The 15,608-nt window shown below is 49.7% G+C and overlaps 1 protein-coding gene across 1 annotated transcript in view; it reads right to left on the bottom strand.

Moving 5' to 3' along the window:
• Nucleotides 1–5,231: 5,231 nt before the first annotated feature.
• Nucleotides 5,232–15,608, bottom strand: part of C2CD2 (C2 calcium dependent domain containing 2) — an 85,679-nt gene continuing 75,302 nt past the window's right edge. Inside the window, exon 14 of the mRNA XM_037831427.1 lies at nucleotides 5,232–8,759. Coding sequence (XP_037687355.1) covers nucleotides 8,485–8,759 — 275 coding nt within the window. The 3' untranslated portion in view covers nucleotides 5,232–8,484. The remainder of the gene's footprint in view (nucleotides 8,760–15,608) is intronic.

Genomic DNA, 15,608 nt, shown 5'->3' with positions numbered 1-15,608 from the left:
GCCCTTGGCGACCGGGTCGTGGGGTGCTGGGCCGCGTGGAAGGGGTCGTGGGCCGCGTGTCGGGTCGGAGGGGTCGTCCGGCGGCCAGCGCGACCCTCTCCCGGTGGCCGGGCCCGGGCCCACATACCCGCGTGGGGCCAGCGCCGCTGACATGCGTGGGCAGCTCGCTCAGCTCCCTTTGCCTGTCGCCTGATGGCCGCATCGACCCTCAGTTTCTATTTGGGGGCCTGGGTGGGAGAGGGGGTCGGATTTTTCTCCAAAACTGGCCTAGGATTTCCTGGCCGATCATCATGATTTCTGAATTTGGCCGGAAGAGTGTTGCCATCTTTGCCCATTTTCTATTGCGTCTAGTGAACACTTGACGGGCCCCTTCTGTGCGGGCTGGAAGCCCCGAGGGCCTGCTCAGGTAGCTGCGGCTCCTGCTCCCCCGGGACTGGGGGGAAGCGGAGGGAGGGGGCGGGCGAGGCCTGGCAGAGCTGAGCTATGAATCTAGGCTCCTGAAACCCCCTCCTTAAACACCGGCTATGCTGGTGAATCAAAAGTTTGGAAAACGCACCAGGGTCGGAGCAAAATTGAGGCCAGACTGGGATGCGAGTTTTCCTTCCTCCCTACCTGCCACAGGTACTTCTCTCCAAGGCCCTCCCAGCTAGTCCTGTGGTCTCTTGGATTCAGAGAAGTAAACCGTCTTGTTCATTTCTGCCTGGCTAAAACCTCCGTTAAACTCAAAAAAGAAATGATAAGCCAGAGGAAATCTTGTGAAATTGATAGCACAAAGGACTCCTGTCTCATATATGTAAAGCTTTTATGAATCGAGAAAAAGATTATCTAGCCCAAGAGAAAAATGAGCAAAGTCTATGGTTAGTTCACAGAAATGAAAATACTATGGCTCTTCAGCGTAGAAAGAGCTATTCAACTATACTGTGATAGGAGAAAAACAAAACTACAGGGATAATTTTAACATACTGGAGTAGAAAACAAAGGGTGATGGGTTTATTTTGAAAGGCTAGAGGAACCGTCTCCTCCGGGTCAAATCATGTTGCCCAGGAGGCAGGTGTGATCCTGTTTGGAAACAGGGTCTTTGAGGCTGTTGTTAGTTAAGATGAGGCCAAACCAGGTGGCTGGTTCCTAATGTATTGTGACTGGGGTCCCCGTAAGGAGAGGAGATTTGGACACAGTCAGTAGAAGGCAGAGAAGCGCCTGTGTGACAGGGGTCAAGCTGGCCCCAAGCCAAGAACACAGACTGCCACTCGCCACCCAAACCCTGCAAACCTTGATTTGGGCTTCTGGCTTCCAGGACTGAGAGAGAATAAAGTTCTGCTGTTTTAAGCCTCCCAGTGTGCTGTATTTTGCTCCGGCAGCCCCAGGAAACTAAAACATCAGAATTCCAAATGCACATACCCTTTGACCCCTGAACTCCATGTGCAGGAATTTCCCCTACAGATGGCCTAGCTTGTGTGAGACGGCGGTGTGTAAGGGGAGTCCTAACGAGATACCCATCCAAAGGGAAGGGTTGAGTGCATCTGGTTCATCCGTCTGGGGGTCGCCAGGCAGCTGAAGGAGGAGTGTGGGAAGTGGGGGGGGGGGGAGGTCCTCCGTCTTCCTAATGTTCCACCATGGCCTCCAGGTGGCGCTTCTTGGGGGTCTGACCCCCCTACCCCACACCCAGCACCTTCTCGGGGTCTTCTGCACAGGTTTCCTCCACCTGGAACCCTTTCCCGGGTTCCCCGAGAGCCCTAGACTGACCTCTACAGCCAATGCACGCTCCCACGCACCCCTGTGGTGACACCCTTCGGAATTCTAGAACACCCTCATGGCTGGCTGGGCCTCTGCACACTGTACAGGCACCAGCCTGCCCGGACAAAAGCGAGAGGGCCCAGGGACACGGACAGTGTGGGCAGAAGTCCCCCACCCCAAGCCATATCTCCCGTCAGTCCATACAGCACAGCGCTGGGGATCACTCGCAACGGTCACCACATCTTCCAAAGAATTCTCGGTGAGCTCAGTGGATTCCTGCTGTGAAGGGTGGCAGTAATAACCACTAAGCCAGATTTATATCCAGAATTCTAAAATTTAAAACAAAGTTTTGGTGTTTGTGTCAAATTTTCATTATTAACAAATAATGCAGTCTATAATCTTTGACTAAATCTTGGGCAGGAAAAAGAAAAAATAACTGTAAAGAATGCTACTGGGGACATTTGAATATGGACTGTGGTAGAGGGTAACGGTACTGCATCGCTGTTGTTTCCCAAGCATGGTAACTGTTGAGTGCATGATGGGAGGGTGAATTTGTTCTTAGAAAATGCATTTCAAAGGATTTGGGGTGAAATGTCAATATCTCCAAGTATGGACGGATGGATGAACAAATAGATGATGGATGGATGGATACTTAGAGTGAATGATGAATGGATGGATAGATAGATGATGGATTGATGTAAGTATACATAAATATGGATAATGGATGGATGGATGGATGGATGGATGGATGGATGAATGATATAGCTAGCTAGCTAGATTGTGGCCAAATTGGTGGATCTAGGTGAAGAGAATATGGGTTACTGCAACTATTCTGTAGGTTTGAATTTTGAAAAATAAGAAGTTGGGAGAGGCTAAAAAATACAGAGAATATGTCCATTATTAGGGTATTTTCAGTGAATTTTCCTATGAACACTTTATTCTTCCCAAACAGGGATTAGATGTGGCATCAAGATGTAACCACTTCACTGAGTGGCCCGAGGGCGGGCAAGTCACTGCCCGTAGCCTTAGGCTGAGACTTTCAAACTAACATGCCCCAACAGGTCTGGTTTTGTTTTTAAATTTAAATATAAACTCCTTGAGGACAGACCATTATGAACCCATATCCTTAACCATCTCTCCTCCCCACTGCTAGCTTTTAAAGAAAGTTCTGGCTATGCAGATATAGAGAGCAGTCTAATTCAGCACATCATTTAATTTCTCCTATGTGCAAAGCAATGTATCTCACCTTACATGAGTCTTTCCCACAACAAGCACCATCATGAGTCCTCAGTCCCTCCATTTGACACAAGCCAGGGGGGTACTTACAGTTAGGGACACTGATTCCCCAGCCAGAGAGGCTGGGCTCACATTCTGGTTCTGCCCCTCATTGGCTGTGTGAATTTGGACAAGTTACTTAACCTCTCTGTGCCTCGATTTCCTAATCCATAAAGTTGAGTTAGCTCCCATCTCATGGGGTTGTTTCAAAGAATATATGAGTCTACATATATTTTCCTACAAATAAAACACTTTGTAAAATTCCTGGTACGTAGAAAGTGCTCAATCAGTGTTTGCTATTAGCATGTGGTTTCACATCTTTCTCTAGCTTTTGTTTAAAACATCAAGCCCAAGGCACCTAAGAATTCAACTTTAATTTATAAATCGCGGTGGCGTCAAGATAACCAGTAGTTCTGAATGCCTGTTTCACGTGCAGGGCACAATCTGGCAATTTCCCCCGGACAGTTGCAGTGTGGCGCCCAGGTGAGCCTGGCTCTGTAGGAAAGGTGAGGCTTCTGGACCTGGGGAGGAGGGTCCCTGCAGAGAGGGCACTGCGCTAAGTCATCCATCCCGCCTCCAGCCCTCTTGTGAGTAATCTGCATTTTCCTTTTTGTAAGCTATTTATTGATATATATACGCAGCCCCTGGAGCTTTAGGGGTGACTGCGGGCAATGGCATGTTTTAACGTACGTCTTCCCTGAGTCCTGCTCGGTTCCCTGACACTGGGTGCTGGGAGCACGGGGTAGGATGGGCGGAAGCAAAGCCCCTGGATGTGCTTACAGAGAGGTGTTCAGCTGACGTCATCACTGCCCTCCCAGGTGGGGACACTGTCCTACACTCGGCAGGTACAGGACTGCTCTCCTGGCCAGGGAGCCTGGGAGACGAGTAATACAGTGGCCAAGACAGTGACAGGTGACTGGGAGGGCCTGGGTGCCCCAGTGGCCGAGCCACCATTATGGGGAGACCATTAGAAAGTGAGGAATGTGTGCAGGTGCTGGGGGTGCACTGCCCCCAGCGAATGCCAGAGGCTGAGGTGACACATTTGGCCAGTGTGGACCTGGAGCTGGGCAGCAGGGGAGCAGGGGAGGAGGGCTGGAAAACTGGACAAGTCTGGTCCCTCAGCACCTCACTGGTCTCCTCCCGGAATGTCGGTTCAAGGGAGCCTCACTGGGCACCTCCAATTCCAAACAAGGTGCATGGTGGCCGCCACCTTGCAGTATCCAGGACCAAGAGGTGGGGATTTGGAATCTGAGACACCAAGCATCGACGTTCTCCAGAAGCAGATGCTTTCTGTAGATGGACCCTTCCTCTGCAGGGCTGGGACCCCACCCGGACCCCGAGAGGCCAATCCCATGTGAAAGGGAAGGGGTCACCACCTGCACTTGCACCCAACGGCGGGGTCAGAGCAGCTCAGAGGCAGGGTCGGGGGGGGGGGGTCCTGGGTCTGTCTGGCAACTTCCCAACACCCCTTCTCCAAAAAAAAAAAAAAACAGTCCTGTAATGCTTGGGCACAGCAGGGGAAATGAAGGTGAAGGAAACCCAAAAAATCTGGGAAGATGATGTAGTAACTGTAGAGGGGTGTATAGGATGCCTCTGAGCACCTCCAACCCGGGCACCTCTGCGTGGCCTTGTGCAGGTGCAGACACAGCCCCAAATGTGGTCACATCAGGCACCTGCTCCTCCGGGCCCCCCAGGCCCCACAGGAGCCCTCAGCCTCAAGCCGGGGTGGGGCCACCGTTACAGGGGTCATGCATCAGCCCTCCCCCACTTTGCTCCCCAGTAGAAGGGCTCCCTGCAGGTCATGCGGCTCACAGGGCCATCCTCGAGGGGGTCAACCTCAACAATACAGCCTCATGTGGGCCTCGCCCCTTCCCATGCCACTCCACACAATGACATCCCTGACGCACTCCCCTAGCCCAGCCTCACCCCAGGCCAAGGTGAACCCCAGTGTACAGCAGCCACAATTTATCATGGCAGAAACACTGATCCGAGCCCTGGGCCAAACAGGATGCTTATACATCATGCAGGAATATTAGCAGAGACCTGTCCGGAGAACTAAGCCAGGAAGAAGCAAAAATGAATGATGGCCCTGCCTCGTTTGCGTCAGTGGACGGTGGCCGCAGTGGCCACGGAGGCATTTGGCAAAGCCAAGCCACTCACTCATTCGGAGACTTCCAGAGGCAGCCCAGGACCGGGGGGCAAAAGCAACTCAAAAACTCATGTTTCATGTGCACGTTTATTTCTTCAACAGATCATTCATGCTTCAACCATTTTCTCCAAACAAACCTGCCCAGAACCCAACTGCATTGGTTTGGGGCAGGACTGTAATTTGTTTTTAAAGTGCTAGCGAGGAATACAATCATTGTAGTGGGAATTTATCACCCAACTCGATCGTCAAGCTGTCCACACACCTGGAAAATCTTTCTTCTTCATTTTTTTAAATGTAGGGTTGATGTGACATTAAAGAAAACTATAAGCCTAAAATACAAATGGTACATTACTGACCAGCTGGTGGGTGAGCCAACTGGACAGTTTACCTCAGTTCTAACACCTCCTCAGACATGAGACAGGAATGCTAAAGACAATTCATCAGAGGTAACCTGAGTTTGCTTTGCAGGATTTGTGTCCTTCTCCCTGGATGCTTTGGTATTCAGTCCTGGCAGGTGTGGGGCAGTGCAGAAGGCATTGTCTATCTGGCAGGGATACGGTCTGACTTCCAGCGTCCGCCAGCTCAGGACTGCAAGGGATCAAGGGCTGGCTCTGAACTTAAACTCGATACTCGATTTCAGTAACGTGCCCCATCTAAAACCTTTCCCTTGACCAAACGATGAGATTTCTGCTTCCGTTACTGCTACGCTAAATACACACACGCTGAGAATCCACACTCATTTCCTCCTCCAAGAACACATGCACGTCCTTAAACACAGCAAGTGTGGAAGTGCTGCGAGCCCCTCAGAGCCCACATGGCTCCTTGTTCCGGGATAAAGACACACGCAGGTATCAGTGTTCACGAGGAACTGGTTTTAAAACATCACTCTGTAAAATTGTCATCAAGTCAAAATAAAAATCTCTCAAGCCACTGAAGCTTGCATTAAAAAAAAAAAAACGCAAGGAATTAAAGGTGATTCACAAACTAGTGTTTTTAGCATTTGGTGTATGATCCTAACCAAGGCTTAACATTTATGACATTCACTTGAACATAAATACCCAACAGCGGTTAACAAACACACCCGGGGAACAGCTTGGGAAAGAAGCGCTCACAGTATCAGTTTGCTCAAGATGCTACCCTGACGCCCCCTAACACGCATCCAGGAGGGCGTCTCCTTTCAGATTCCCCCCCCAACCGCCCGGCTACAGTAGTGTCCTTGGTGACCCCAGAAAAGGCCACTGCATCTTGAGGGGTTTGCTGTGTGCCCGACAGACACAAAGGAGAGGAACGCCATCCTCTGCACTCGTTTTAAATTCGCCTGCGCAGCCCAGCTGCATGTGGAGTCCCCCGGAGGGCTCCAGCTCACAAGAGAAACTGAGGCAGCAGAGCCCTGGCTGGAGGTGTGAAACGAGACAGGACACTCTTGGGGTCTATGTGGGAATGGAAACAGTTGAAAACAAATCTTTGAGAGCACGAGAAGGCGCCATCTGAAAGCGTGAAATCTTCACACTTGAATAAACTGATTCCACCTGAATTTCAAAATCATCCCCCCGCAACAGAAAACCTCAAAGCTGTACTGAAAAATTCTGATGGGGTCTGAAATTCTTAAGACACATAACATCCTCTTAGAATTAATTCTCGATGTCCCAGGTTCTGCCGACCTCAAGGGTAACAGTGTGTAAAACTGCAAGTCAAAACATCAAAGCGACTAAACTCTGGGGACACCTTGGTGCTATTTTAAAATGATTAAAATTGGAATATAATCTTTAAAACAAGTACAGTGAAAAAGTTATGTTAAAGTTGCTTGATAATTCCCAAAGCTCTTAAGAACTTTTAAATGTGCATTTTAAAGTGATATTCTTAAAAGTTTTCGAATCCCTCCCGCAAAAAAAAGAAAAGAAAAAAAAGGATATGCCATAATTTTAGTTTTTAGAAAGGTTTTTGTTCATCAGAGGCTCTATTATGCCTGAAATATATGTTTAAGGTCTAGCAAAAGGGTCTGTGGGAGCTCACCTAATTTCATATTTATGACAAAAGTTAAGTTTTCATAACAGCCTTTTAAATCTTATTGGAGGAAAATGAATCTTATTAAGCTGTCAAAAATATTTCGCCCCAATGACAACTGCTATTTAATGAACGCCTCTATGATAAGAGACACATTTGAAAGGAGTGGATCTTGGTGAAAACTGCACTGAAGCTAAATAGAAAGGCATCCTAATGAGGAAAGCGGTTTGAAAGATGTATAGAAATACTAAAATTGTGTGCCAAGATTATCATTTTTTGTCACTGCAAATCAAAACAAAAGCACCCCAAAAGTGGTAAGAACTTTTAAAGGAAGAATTCTGAAGAGCTTAAAAATGGAACTGGATGGAAGTTTGGCCCATTTGTTACAAAACTTCCATTCCTAAGACTGACCCCTGAGACCAAAGTAATTTCCTCTTTTGTCCTAAAATTACTTTGTTGTGGCTATTGGCAATATTTGGCAAATCAACCTTGGACTAAAGAAAATTCATGAATGTGAGGTTAATGTGTTCTCTTCGCTGTCACATCCTGCTCCTAACCTCTTTCTGACCGGCAGCTAGCACTCTGGTTTAGCAAGTATGCCAGGGAGGAAACCCCCCTTGGCTCAGCTGCCCCATTCGTGTGAGAGCTTTCGACACTGTACAGAAAAACTTCCATATCTTCCATTTGCAAGTAGGCTCAAAGTAAACTTAGGAAAGTGTTCAACATAATATGCATAGGATATATTTAGTAATTGCATAAAATTTTTCAAGTTATATGGCTAATATCAAAGGCAAATGTCTTCCTACATTTGTCACCATGTTCCCATTCCTACTGAAATGTCTCTGTTTCCCCCCAGTCCTGCCTGTACCCCACCTCCCGGGCCCCAGGGCTGGCTGCACACTTTTATTCGGCACAGCCAGTTCCGAGAGGGGACCCATCCATTCTGTTCACAGGGACAGATGTTGCCTCCTCTTTGTAAACGAGTCAAAGCGTGGGCCCAAAATGACACTTGTGAGAGTGCAGAGTGGGTAAAATTGCATCCCCCAGACATCACCCTCCACCCAGTCAATTTTGGTAGGTTATTTGGTTTAAGACATAAATCTCCTTCTAATATCTAACTCCAACTCTTAACTGCGGCCACAGCCTCGGACGTGGGAACATTGGGTCTCGTCAGGCATGTTGGGCTTTGTCAGTTCTCTCTGTGGGAGACCTCCTGCCTGGAGACATGAACTTTCCCCCCAAGACCAAGCTGTTGGAAAAACCCAGCTGGACCAAGCAGGGCCCGGGCCGGCTGGCGGGCACACTCTGTCCCAGATCAGAGGTTAAAGGGGCTGTGTGCCTTCTGGGGTCGGGGCGCAGGGGGCCGTGGCTGCGGGCCCCGCACCTGGTTCCCCGGGGACACCGTTCATGGCAGTCTTGCTTCTGTGCCTGGAGAGCAGCTTCTTGTTCAGGATCCTGGAGAGGGTCATCCCCTTCCTCCTGGCCCCCTCCGCCTGCTGCAGGAACAGCAGGTCGTTGTGCGACTGGCTCATGCCGGGGTCTTTGTGTCGATGTCGCCGGCGGGAGAACAGCTTCGCGCCCTTCCTTAAAATTCCTCCTGTAAGAGCAGAGGCACAGAGAGCTGGTCAGGAGCGTTCTGGACGGAGCACTGCAAGGACTCGTCCATCTAAAACAGAAGCTCAGACGACACTAATGAAAGGCTCATCACTATTCACGTGAGAAATGCAACTGGAACCTAGGGCTCTTGAGATGAAACGAGAAGGTTACGAAAGCAGACGCAGTGTGTCTGGACTGTCATTTGGCTTTCTAGTCAAACCCAAGGGTGGCCGGCAGGAGCTGTCCTCTCCCCGGGACCCCCGGGCCCTCCCTCCTCACCCACTTCCCTCTGTTAGGAAGGCGGTTGTTGTGGATTGAATCACATCCCCATAAAGACACACCTTCAGTCTTGTGGACGTGAGCTCATGTGTAAATCAGAGTTCCGAAGAGCCTGTTAGTTAAGGGAGGCCAAACTGAATCAGGGTTGGCCTTCATCCACTAGGGCCAAAGTCCTTATAAACAAACAAAGGAAATCTGGCCATGGTAGGAGGTAAACGGGGAGAGAGACAAACAGGTGACGGAGGCAGAGATGAAGCGACAGCCAGCCCAGAAACACCACCAAAGCACTGCAGGCTGCAGAGAAAGCATGACCCTGCCAAGATCTCGAGCTCAGACTTCAAGCCTCTGAAACCCTGAGATGATCAACTCCTGATGTTTAAGCCAAGCAGGCTGTGTTCTTTGTTGCAGCAGCCCAGCAGACTAAGACAGGTGTAAATGGCAAAGCTCCATGGCATACCCCAACAAGGATGGTTTTAATAAAACCAAATTTAGGATTCTGAGAATGGTGGCCATCACTTTCCTAGGAAAGAAAAATAACATCTGTTCTTTTGGGAGTAAGGATTTTTATAACTGCAGACCTTACTGTATATTTCTTAAGCAGAGCCCTATGAAATTGCCAAGGATTGACCATTTGTGACCAACAAAACTTCAACTTTGTATGGTTTGACCCATCTGTCTGTGATGCCAGGTCATGGATATGGAATAGGGGAAAAAAGGCAGCAGCAACGACAACCATTTCAACAACGATGATTCCTTAAGATCAACTGCCAGCTAATGTAGCAGCTAGAAAAAGAACGTGCTAATGTGTGTACTCTTTTACAAATTAGCTTAACATCCTATTAACCAAGGCCCAAGGAGCTGAGGGAGTAAACATTTCAAGCTGGCCTGTGAAATTCATTACCATTTGCATGGAAGTGCTCACGATTTTGCAAGAAGGCAGGTCTCATCATTGTGTTACGGAGCTTTATAATTAATTTGTTAATTCATTCTTTTTCATGATAGGCAATTCCAACAAGCATTCCAATAGCCATGCTATACACACACAGTCCTCCATGTTTTCCTCTTTCAATGGAGACAATAAAGAATATTAATTTGCTCTTCTCTTAAGAATGTCTAAAACGACATGCATGCCACCCCTTGTGGCAGAGGGCATGGAGAGAAAGCTAACCCCGACCTGTCTATGGATCTTCAAATAATCAACATTTACTAAGAGGAAACAAATGTGCACCAATTGCTTTAAGAGGCCACTGGCTGGACCTGACTTTCAGGGTGAGCTTCTTGGCCTGGTCATTCTGCCCTGTTCAGGGGCACAGAGAAGCTGGGGGAGTGCCAGGAAGGGCTGAGGTTAATCCAGTCAAACCTGCTGGAAAAACTTACTTTTTTTTCTTTCATTTTCTCTTTGGTTACAACCAAGAAATCTATTAGGAAGAATCATTCAGAATTTTTTTTTTTTTTTAACATTTATCCGAAGTTTGGAGTCTGTGTCTAGGGGTTTTAAGGATTGCGGGGAAGGGAGTGAAAAGGAGGGCAAGTAAACGTGTAAATGATTTTACTCATCCATGGGCCTAACGTGCTACCTCTGTTGGACATAAAATGCCAGTTCTGGGAGCCATTCAAATCCCTGTAGAATGCAGCTTACCAGGAAAACTCCCCAGTCAGGGTGTGCCAGGGTGGCTGGTGAACCCACCCGGGTGGGAGAGTTTGGGGCTGGGCACAGGTGTGGGAGGAGGAGGTGGGGCCTTGGCCCTCCTGCGGGCACCACCTGCCAGAGAGAAGCATGGATTGGCACCCGGGGAAAAGGGAAGGCAGGCTCGGAGCTGGCAAGGTCGGCTATGTTCAAAATACTTGGAAAAGGGGATCTGCACATTTTCCAGCAATTGCCACGAGGTTGACGACCCCGTACATCAAAAGGCATCTTTTGGGGACATCGCCCACTGGTGCGGTGATGGGGGCCCCAGGCACAGGCGCCCCCGGCCGAGACTGATCCCTGACACCTGGCTGGGGCTCTGCTGCAGACCTTGGTGTCCCCCAAGGGCTTATGAGTGTTGGGGCTGCCACGCTGGGGACAGAGGAGCGGAAGGAAGGACTGATGGGGTCGAGCCATTTCATCGGAATTTCCACCCAGGGGGCAGGAAGCGAACCCATCCACCCCGGGTCAACTGGATGCCCAGGGGACCCTCACGCCTGGCAGAAAGGGAGGGTCTCCTCCAGAAGGGCCAATCTCCAAAGCCCTCTCCCAGGCCTCCTTGTGCTGCATTTTGGTCTGGACTCTGGAGCCGAAGGGAGGAGGAAACGGGGAGGGAGGAAGGAAGCGGTTGCAGCCAGCACCGTGGATCTGCAGGTGACTTCGATGAAGGCGCAGACACCCCCTGCGTGCCGTTCTGCTTGGCCCCGGAACCCTGGCGTGTTGCCTAGAAGAGTCAGGAGCCAGGAAGGGGCAGTATCGCAGCGTCCACTTGGGTCACCCAGCAGCTTCGTGAAAGGACAGGCGTCCACCCCTCCCCTGGAGAATCCAACGTCACCGGTCCGGGCAGGTGCCCAGACGTTAGCATTTTTTCTCCTTTTTAATACACAGGTGTGCTCTTTACCATGGTTAGCATCATGGACAATTCTTTTGGGTACAGGATCAATTACATTATTCTGTTTAAAACCCATTCCCATGTTGAACAGGCAGATCGGAAGAGCTGCGGCTCAATTTCTCAGAAGCAATGGTCAGGGCTCAGGCAATAGTCTGAAGCTCACCATTTGTTTAGATAAATGCATTTCCTTGAGGGTGGGATCTTACTAAAAGTCAGTAAAGGATCCTAGATCTGTGGGTCTGAGGCGGTGTTGTTTCCCCCTTCAACAAGCCTTTTCTTCTCTGATTTCGGAGAGACAAAACTACGTGTGAAGCACAGGGTGGTGTGAGAACCGGGGCTGACGGCTCCCAGCCACAGGTGGGTCTTTCCCATTTCTCAAATAGCCAAGTGTAAGTTTCGGCTGATAATGAGAGCTGCAGGTGAATCTGTCCTGGAATTTAAGTAGTGTCTGCTTGGCCAACTTGGAAAGGGCCTCACTTCCCTTCTCCTCCCCCAGGTGGACACCTGCCGGCTGCCTTGCTTGAGCAGCTGGGAGCTGCTGAGCCTCCGAGGGGAGGAGGAAGCCTTGCTTCCACAGTGTCCATCTTCCTGGGATGGGAAAAGCCGTGGGATCAGGCGCCCACTGACGACCCCTCCGGCTGCACCAGACGCCTGTGCGGTCCTCCACCAGCTTCTCCAGTGTCGCTCTCACAGTGATGTCTATTTTACCGTCCTCAGAACCCTCTTTTGCAAACTGCTTTGCATTCCTGCAGTCTCAAGTATAGTAAAGCTCTGAACAAAATCCCGAAGACGGTGACTCCAGTTAATGGCTCAGGGTGGTGCCATCAGTGGCAGTTGACGTGGTACCCAGTGTCCACAGAACATGCCCGGCAGCCCTTGCTGACTTCCCGGTTAGACAAGCAGAAGCTGAGGTCGCAGGAGGAGCCCCTGCCCACAGCTATTGCCAGGGCCGTTCGTTTCTCCCAGATCAGATGGTTTTGGGGAGGATCTGGTAGAGGGGCCTGTCTGTGTCCCTGCCCTGGATGGCGTCAGGGGCCCTCAGTGACAGGACCCAGGTGTCCCAGGCTGTCCCAGAGTGACAGACCCCGGAGACCGGCCTTCCCTCAATGTGAGCATCACTGGAGAGCAGGGGTCTCAGCAGCTACCCGCTCACCTTGCTCACTCCCGTTCCTGAGCCTCCCCCTCCCTCCCACCCCACCTGATGGCAAGGGGGACATGGGGACAGTAGCATTTTCAATAAAACCCCTGGGAGATGCCACCATGCAGCTGGGGTTGAGAGCCACTGCTCTGGGTCAGGGTGGGCTCTGTTGCCCTTTAGGGTAGAACTGGAGCCCTGTGCCAGAGGCCACGAGCTGCACCTGGGGGAACAGACCAGCGCAGGGAGATAAGCAGTGTGTTCATTTTCTAGGATGTCTTCTGAGGCTTCCTCACCTCTGATTATCTCTGGGATGTGACAAGGGGAGGTGGGGACTCAGCCCCACCTGCAGGCACCCCTGCCGGAGAGAAGCATGGATCTGCACAGGGCATGGCTATGTTCAAAATACTTGAAAAAGGGAATCTGCACATTTTTGAGCAATTGCTGTAACACGTTGTTCTAGTTTGCTAATGCTGCCGGAATGCAAAACACCAGAAATGGATTGGCTTTTATAAAAGGGGGGTTATTTTGGTTACACAGTTACAGTCTTAAGGCCATAAAGTGTCCAAGGTAACACATCAACAATAGGGTACCTTCACCGGAGGATGGCCAACAGTGTCCAGAAAACCTCTGTTAGCTGGGAAGGCACGTGGCTGGCGTCTGCTCCAAAGTTCTGGTTTCAAAATGGCTTTCTCCCAGGATGTTCCTCTCTAGGCTGCAGTTCCTCAAAAATATCACTCTTAGTTGCGCTTGGGGTATTTGTCCTCTCTTAGCTTCTCTGGAGCAAGAGTCTGCTTTCAACGGCCGTCTTCAAACTGTCTCTCATCTGCAGCTCCTCTCTCAGTTCCTGTGCATTCTTCAAAGTGTCCCTCTTGGCTGTAGCTCCTCTTCAAAATGTCACTCACAGCTGCACTGAGTTCCTTCTATTTGTCAGCTCATTTATATGGCTCCACTGATCAAGGCTCACCCTGAATGGGTGGGGCCACCCCTCCATGGAAATGATCTCATCAGAGTTATCACCCACAGTTGGGTGGGGTGGATTTCCATGGAAAACAACCTAATCCAAACGTTCCAACTCAATCCCCACTAATATGTCTGCCCTGCAAGATTGCATCAAAGAACATGGATTTTCCTGGGGGACATAATACATTCAAACCAGCACACACATTTACATGAAATTTCACTTTAAGCCCAAAATTCAAATTCTTGCTGTATTAAGATGATCAAGGATTTTCACTTGTGTATAAAATCAGCAGGCTATAAAGATTCCGTAACAGATTGGGTTTCACCTCAGTGACCACCGGCCACCGTCTGTCCCACGATCTAGGGACTGGCACATGCCCCCTGTGCAGCCAACCACACACCGGCTTCCACGCCCAGCACTGGCAGACCCATGATGGAGATATTTTTTGCTCTTTAATTCCAGGAAATTCATCCTTATTCACAACTAGAGCGGGGGCCTCTGGAGCAGACCTGCTGCTTTGTAAAATTTCATCGTTCAACGTCACATGTGCCCCTGTGCAAACCTTCCTGGAGTCATCTGCATGACTCATCAGGGCCCACGTGTTCCCATAGTTTGGCTTTTCCCGGCTTCCATGGGGACAACATTGGCTTCTTGTGCAGAGGACAGGCGTGCGAGGACCCAGACTACCGGGCTAGAACCCCCCGTGAAATCTCCCAACATCCTTTGTGGTAGGTCAAATGAGGAAACTGAGGCTCAAGAGACATGATCTGCGCCAGGTGAGGCACGAGGCTCTGGCTCCACGGCCCACCTTCTCACACCCCACGAGCTCCTCTGTGCACTCAGGGCAGCAGACAAGCTGAAGGGGTGGGAGTCCCGTCCCCATGTGGTAGCCAGCCGGGAAAAGGCGTCATGGTCACTGGGGAGGGGCCCCCGGGACAGCATGGGCAGATCGCAGCCTCTCAGGGGCTGGGCACGGACTCTGCCAGGATTTCTGGGACAATTTAAGTCTCAAGAAAGGCACAATGGTGGCGTCAGTGGGACAGAACATTCTAGCGATGCAGCTCCATCACCAGGGTCAGCAGGCTCACTCATCAAATGTGAAGTTTATGGGAACTTGGCCACTAAGTCCCAGCTACCTTCGGGGTGACTGGCTATACGGTGCGGCAGCTCCAGGGGTGGTGAAGCACTCGGGAAAGCACAGGTCCTTGTCTGCTGGGAAATAATTCTGTGTGGAGTTACCTGACTGCCTGCCTCCACCGATGACAGCTAATATTTTGATAAGTCACGCTGGGTTTGGAATCCCGTGGAATGTGTTACCCTGTACTGATTAGGGAGTTGACAGCAATAGGGAAGAGTGGCTATTGCCATGTTGATTTTATAAAACCTTGCAACCTATTCCAGGCCATCCTATGTACACCAAGAGGGACCAAGCAAGACAGAGGCCCCACCCAGAGCCTTCAAGATTCCTTACGAGAAAATCTAGAGAGCGGTTATATGAAATCCGAGGCAAATACCAAGATGTTTAAAATGGGGGATTTGTCTTTTCCTGATTCTAGCAAAAAAGAAAAATTAAACCACAAAGCTGAAGTATAAACAAATGTATGAAGGAATCCCAAAGTAATTATTCCATACTATAGCGTTATGGTGACAAGCTTTCCAAATTTATTCCTGTTTTTCTCTATGGGTTCTAACAGACATAAATAGCTAAGTGAAGAATCCATCTTAAAACCCAGTAGATAGGTGTGGTAGTTTGGAGTTCTTTATGGATCTCAGAAAAGTATGTTCTTCAGTTAATCCATTCCTGTGGGTGCAGACCTATTGTAGGTGGGACCTTTTGATTAGGTTATTTCAATTGAAATGTAACTCACCTCATTAAAGGTGGGTCTTAATCCT

The sequence above is a fragment of the Choloepus didactylus genome, chromosome 1 (genome assembly GCF_015220235.1).
Source record: "Choloepus didactylus isolate mChoDid1 chromosome 1, mChoDid1.pri, whole genome shotgun sequence".
In the NCBI taxonomy this organism is placed as follows: Eukaryota; Metazoa; Chordata; class Mammalia; order Pilosa; family Megalonychidae; genus Choloepus; species Choloepus didactylus.
Note: the sequence above shows the minus strand (reverse complement) of the source record. Positions and strands in the feature narration are given on the sequence as shown.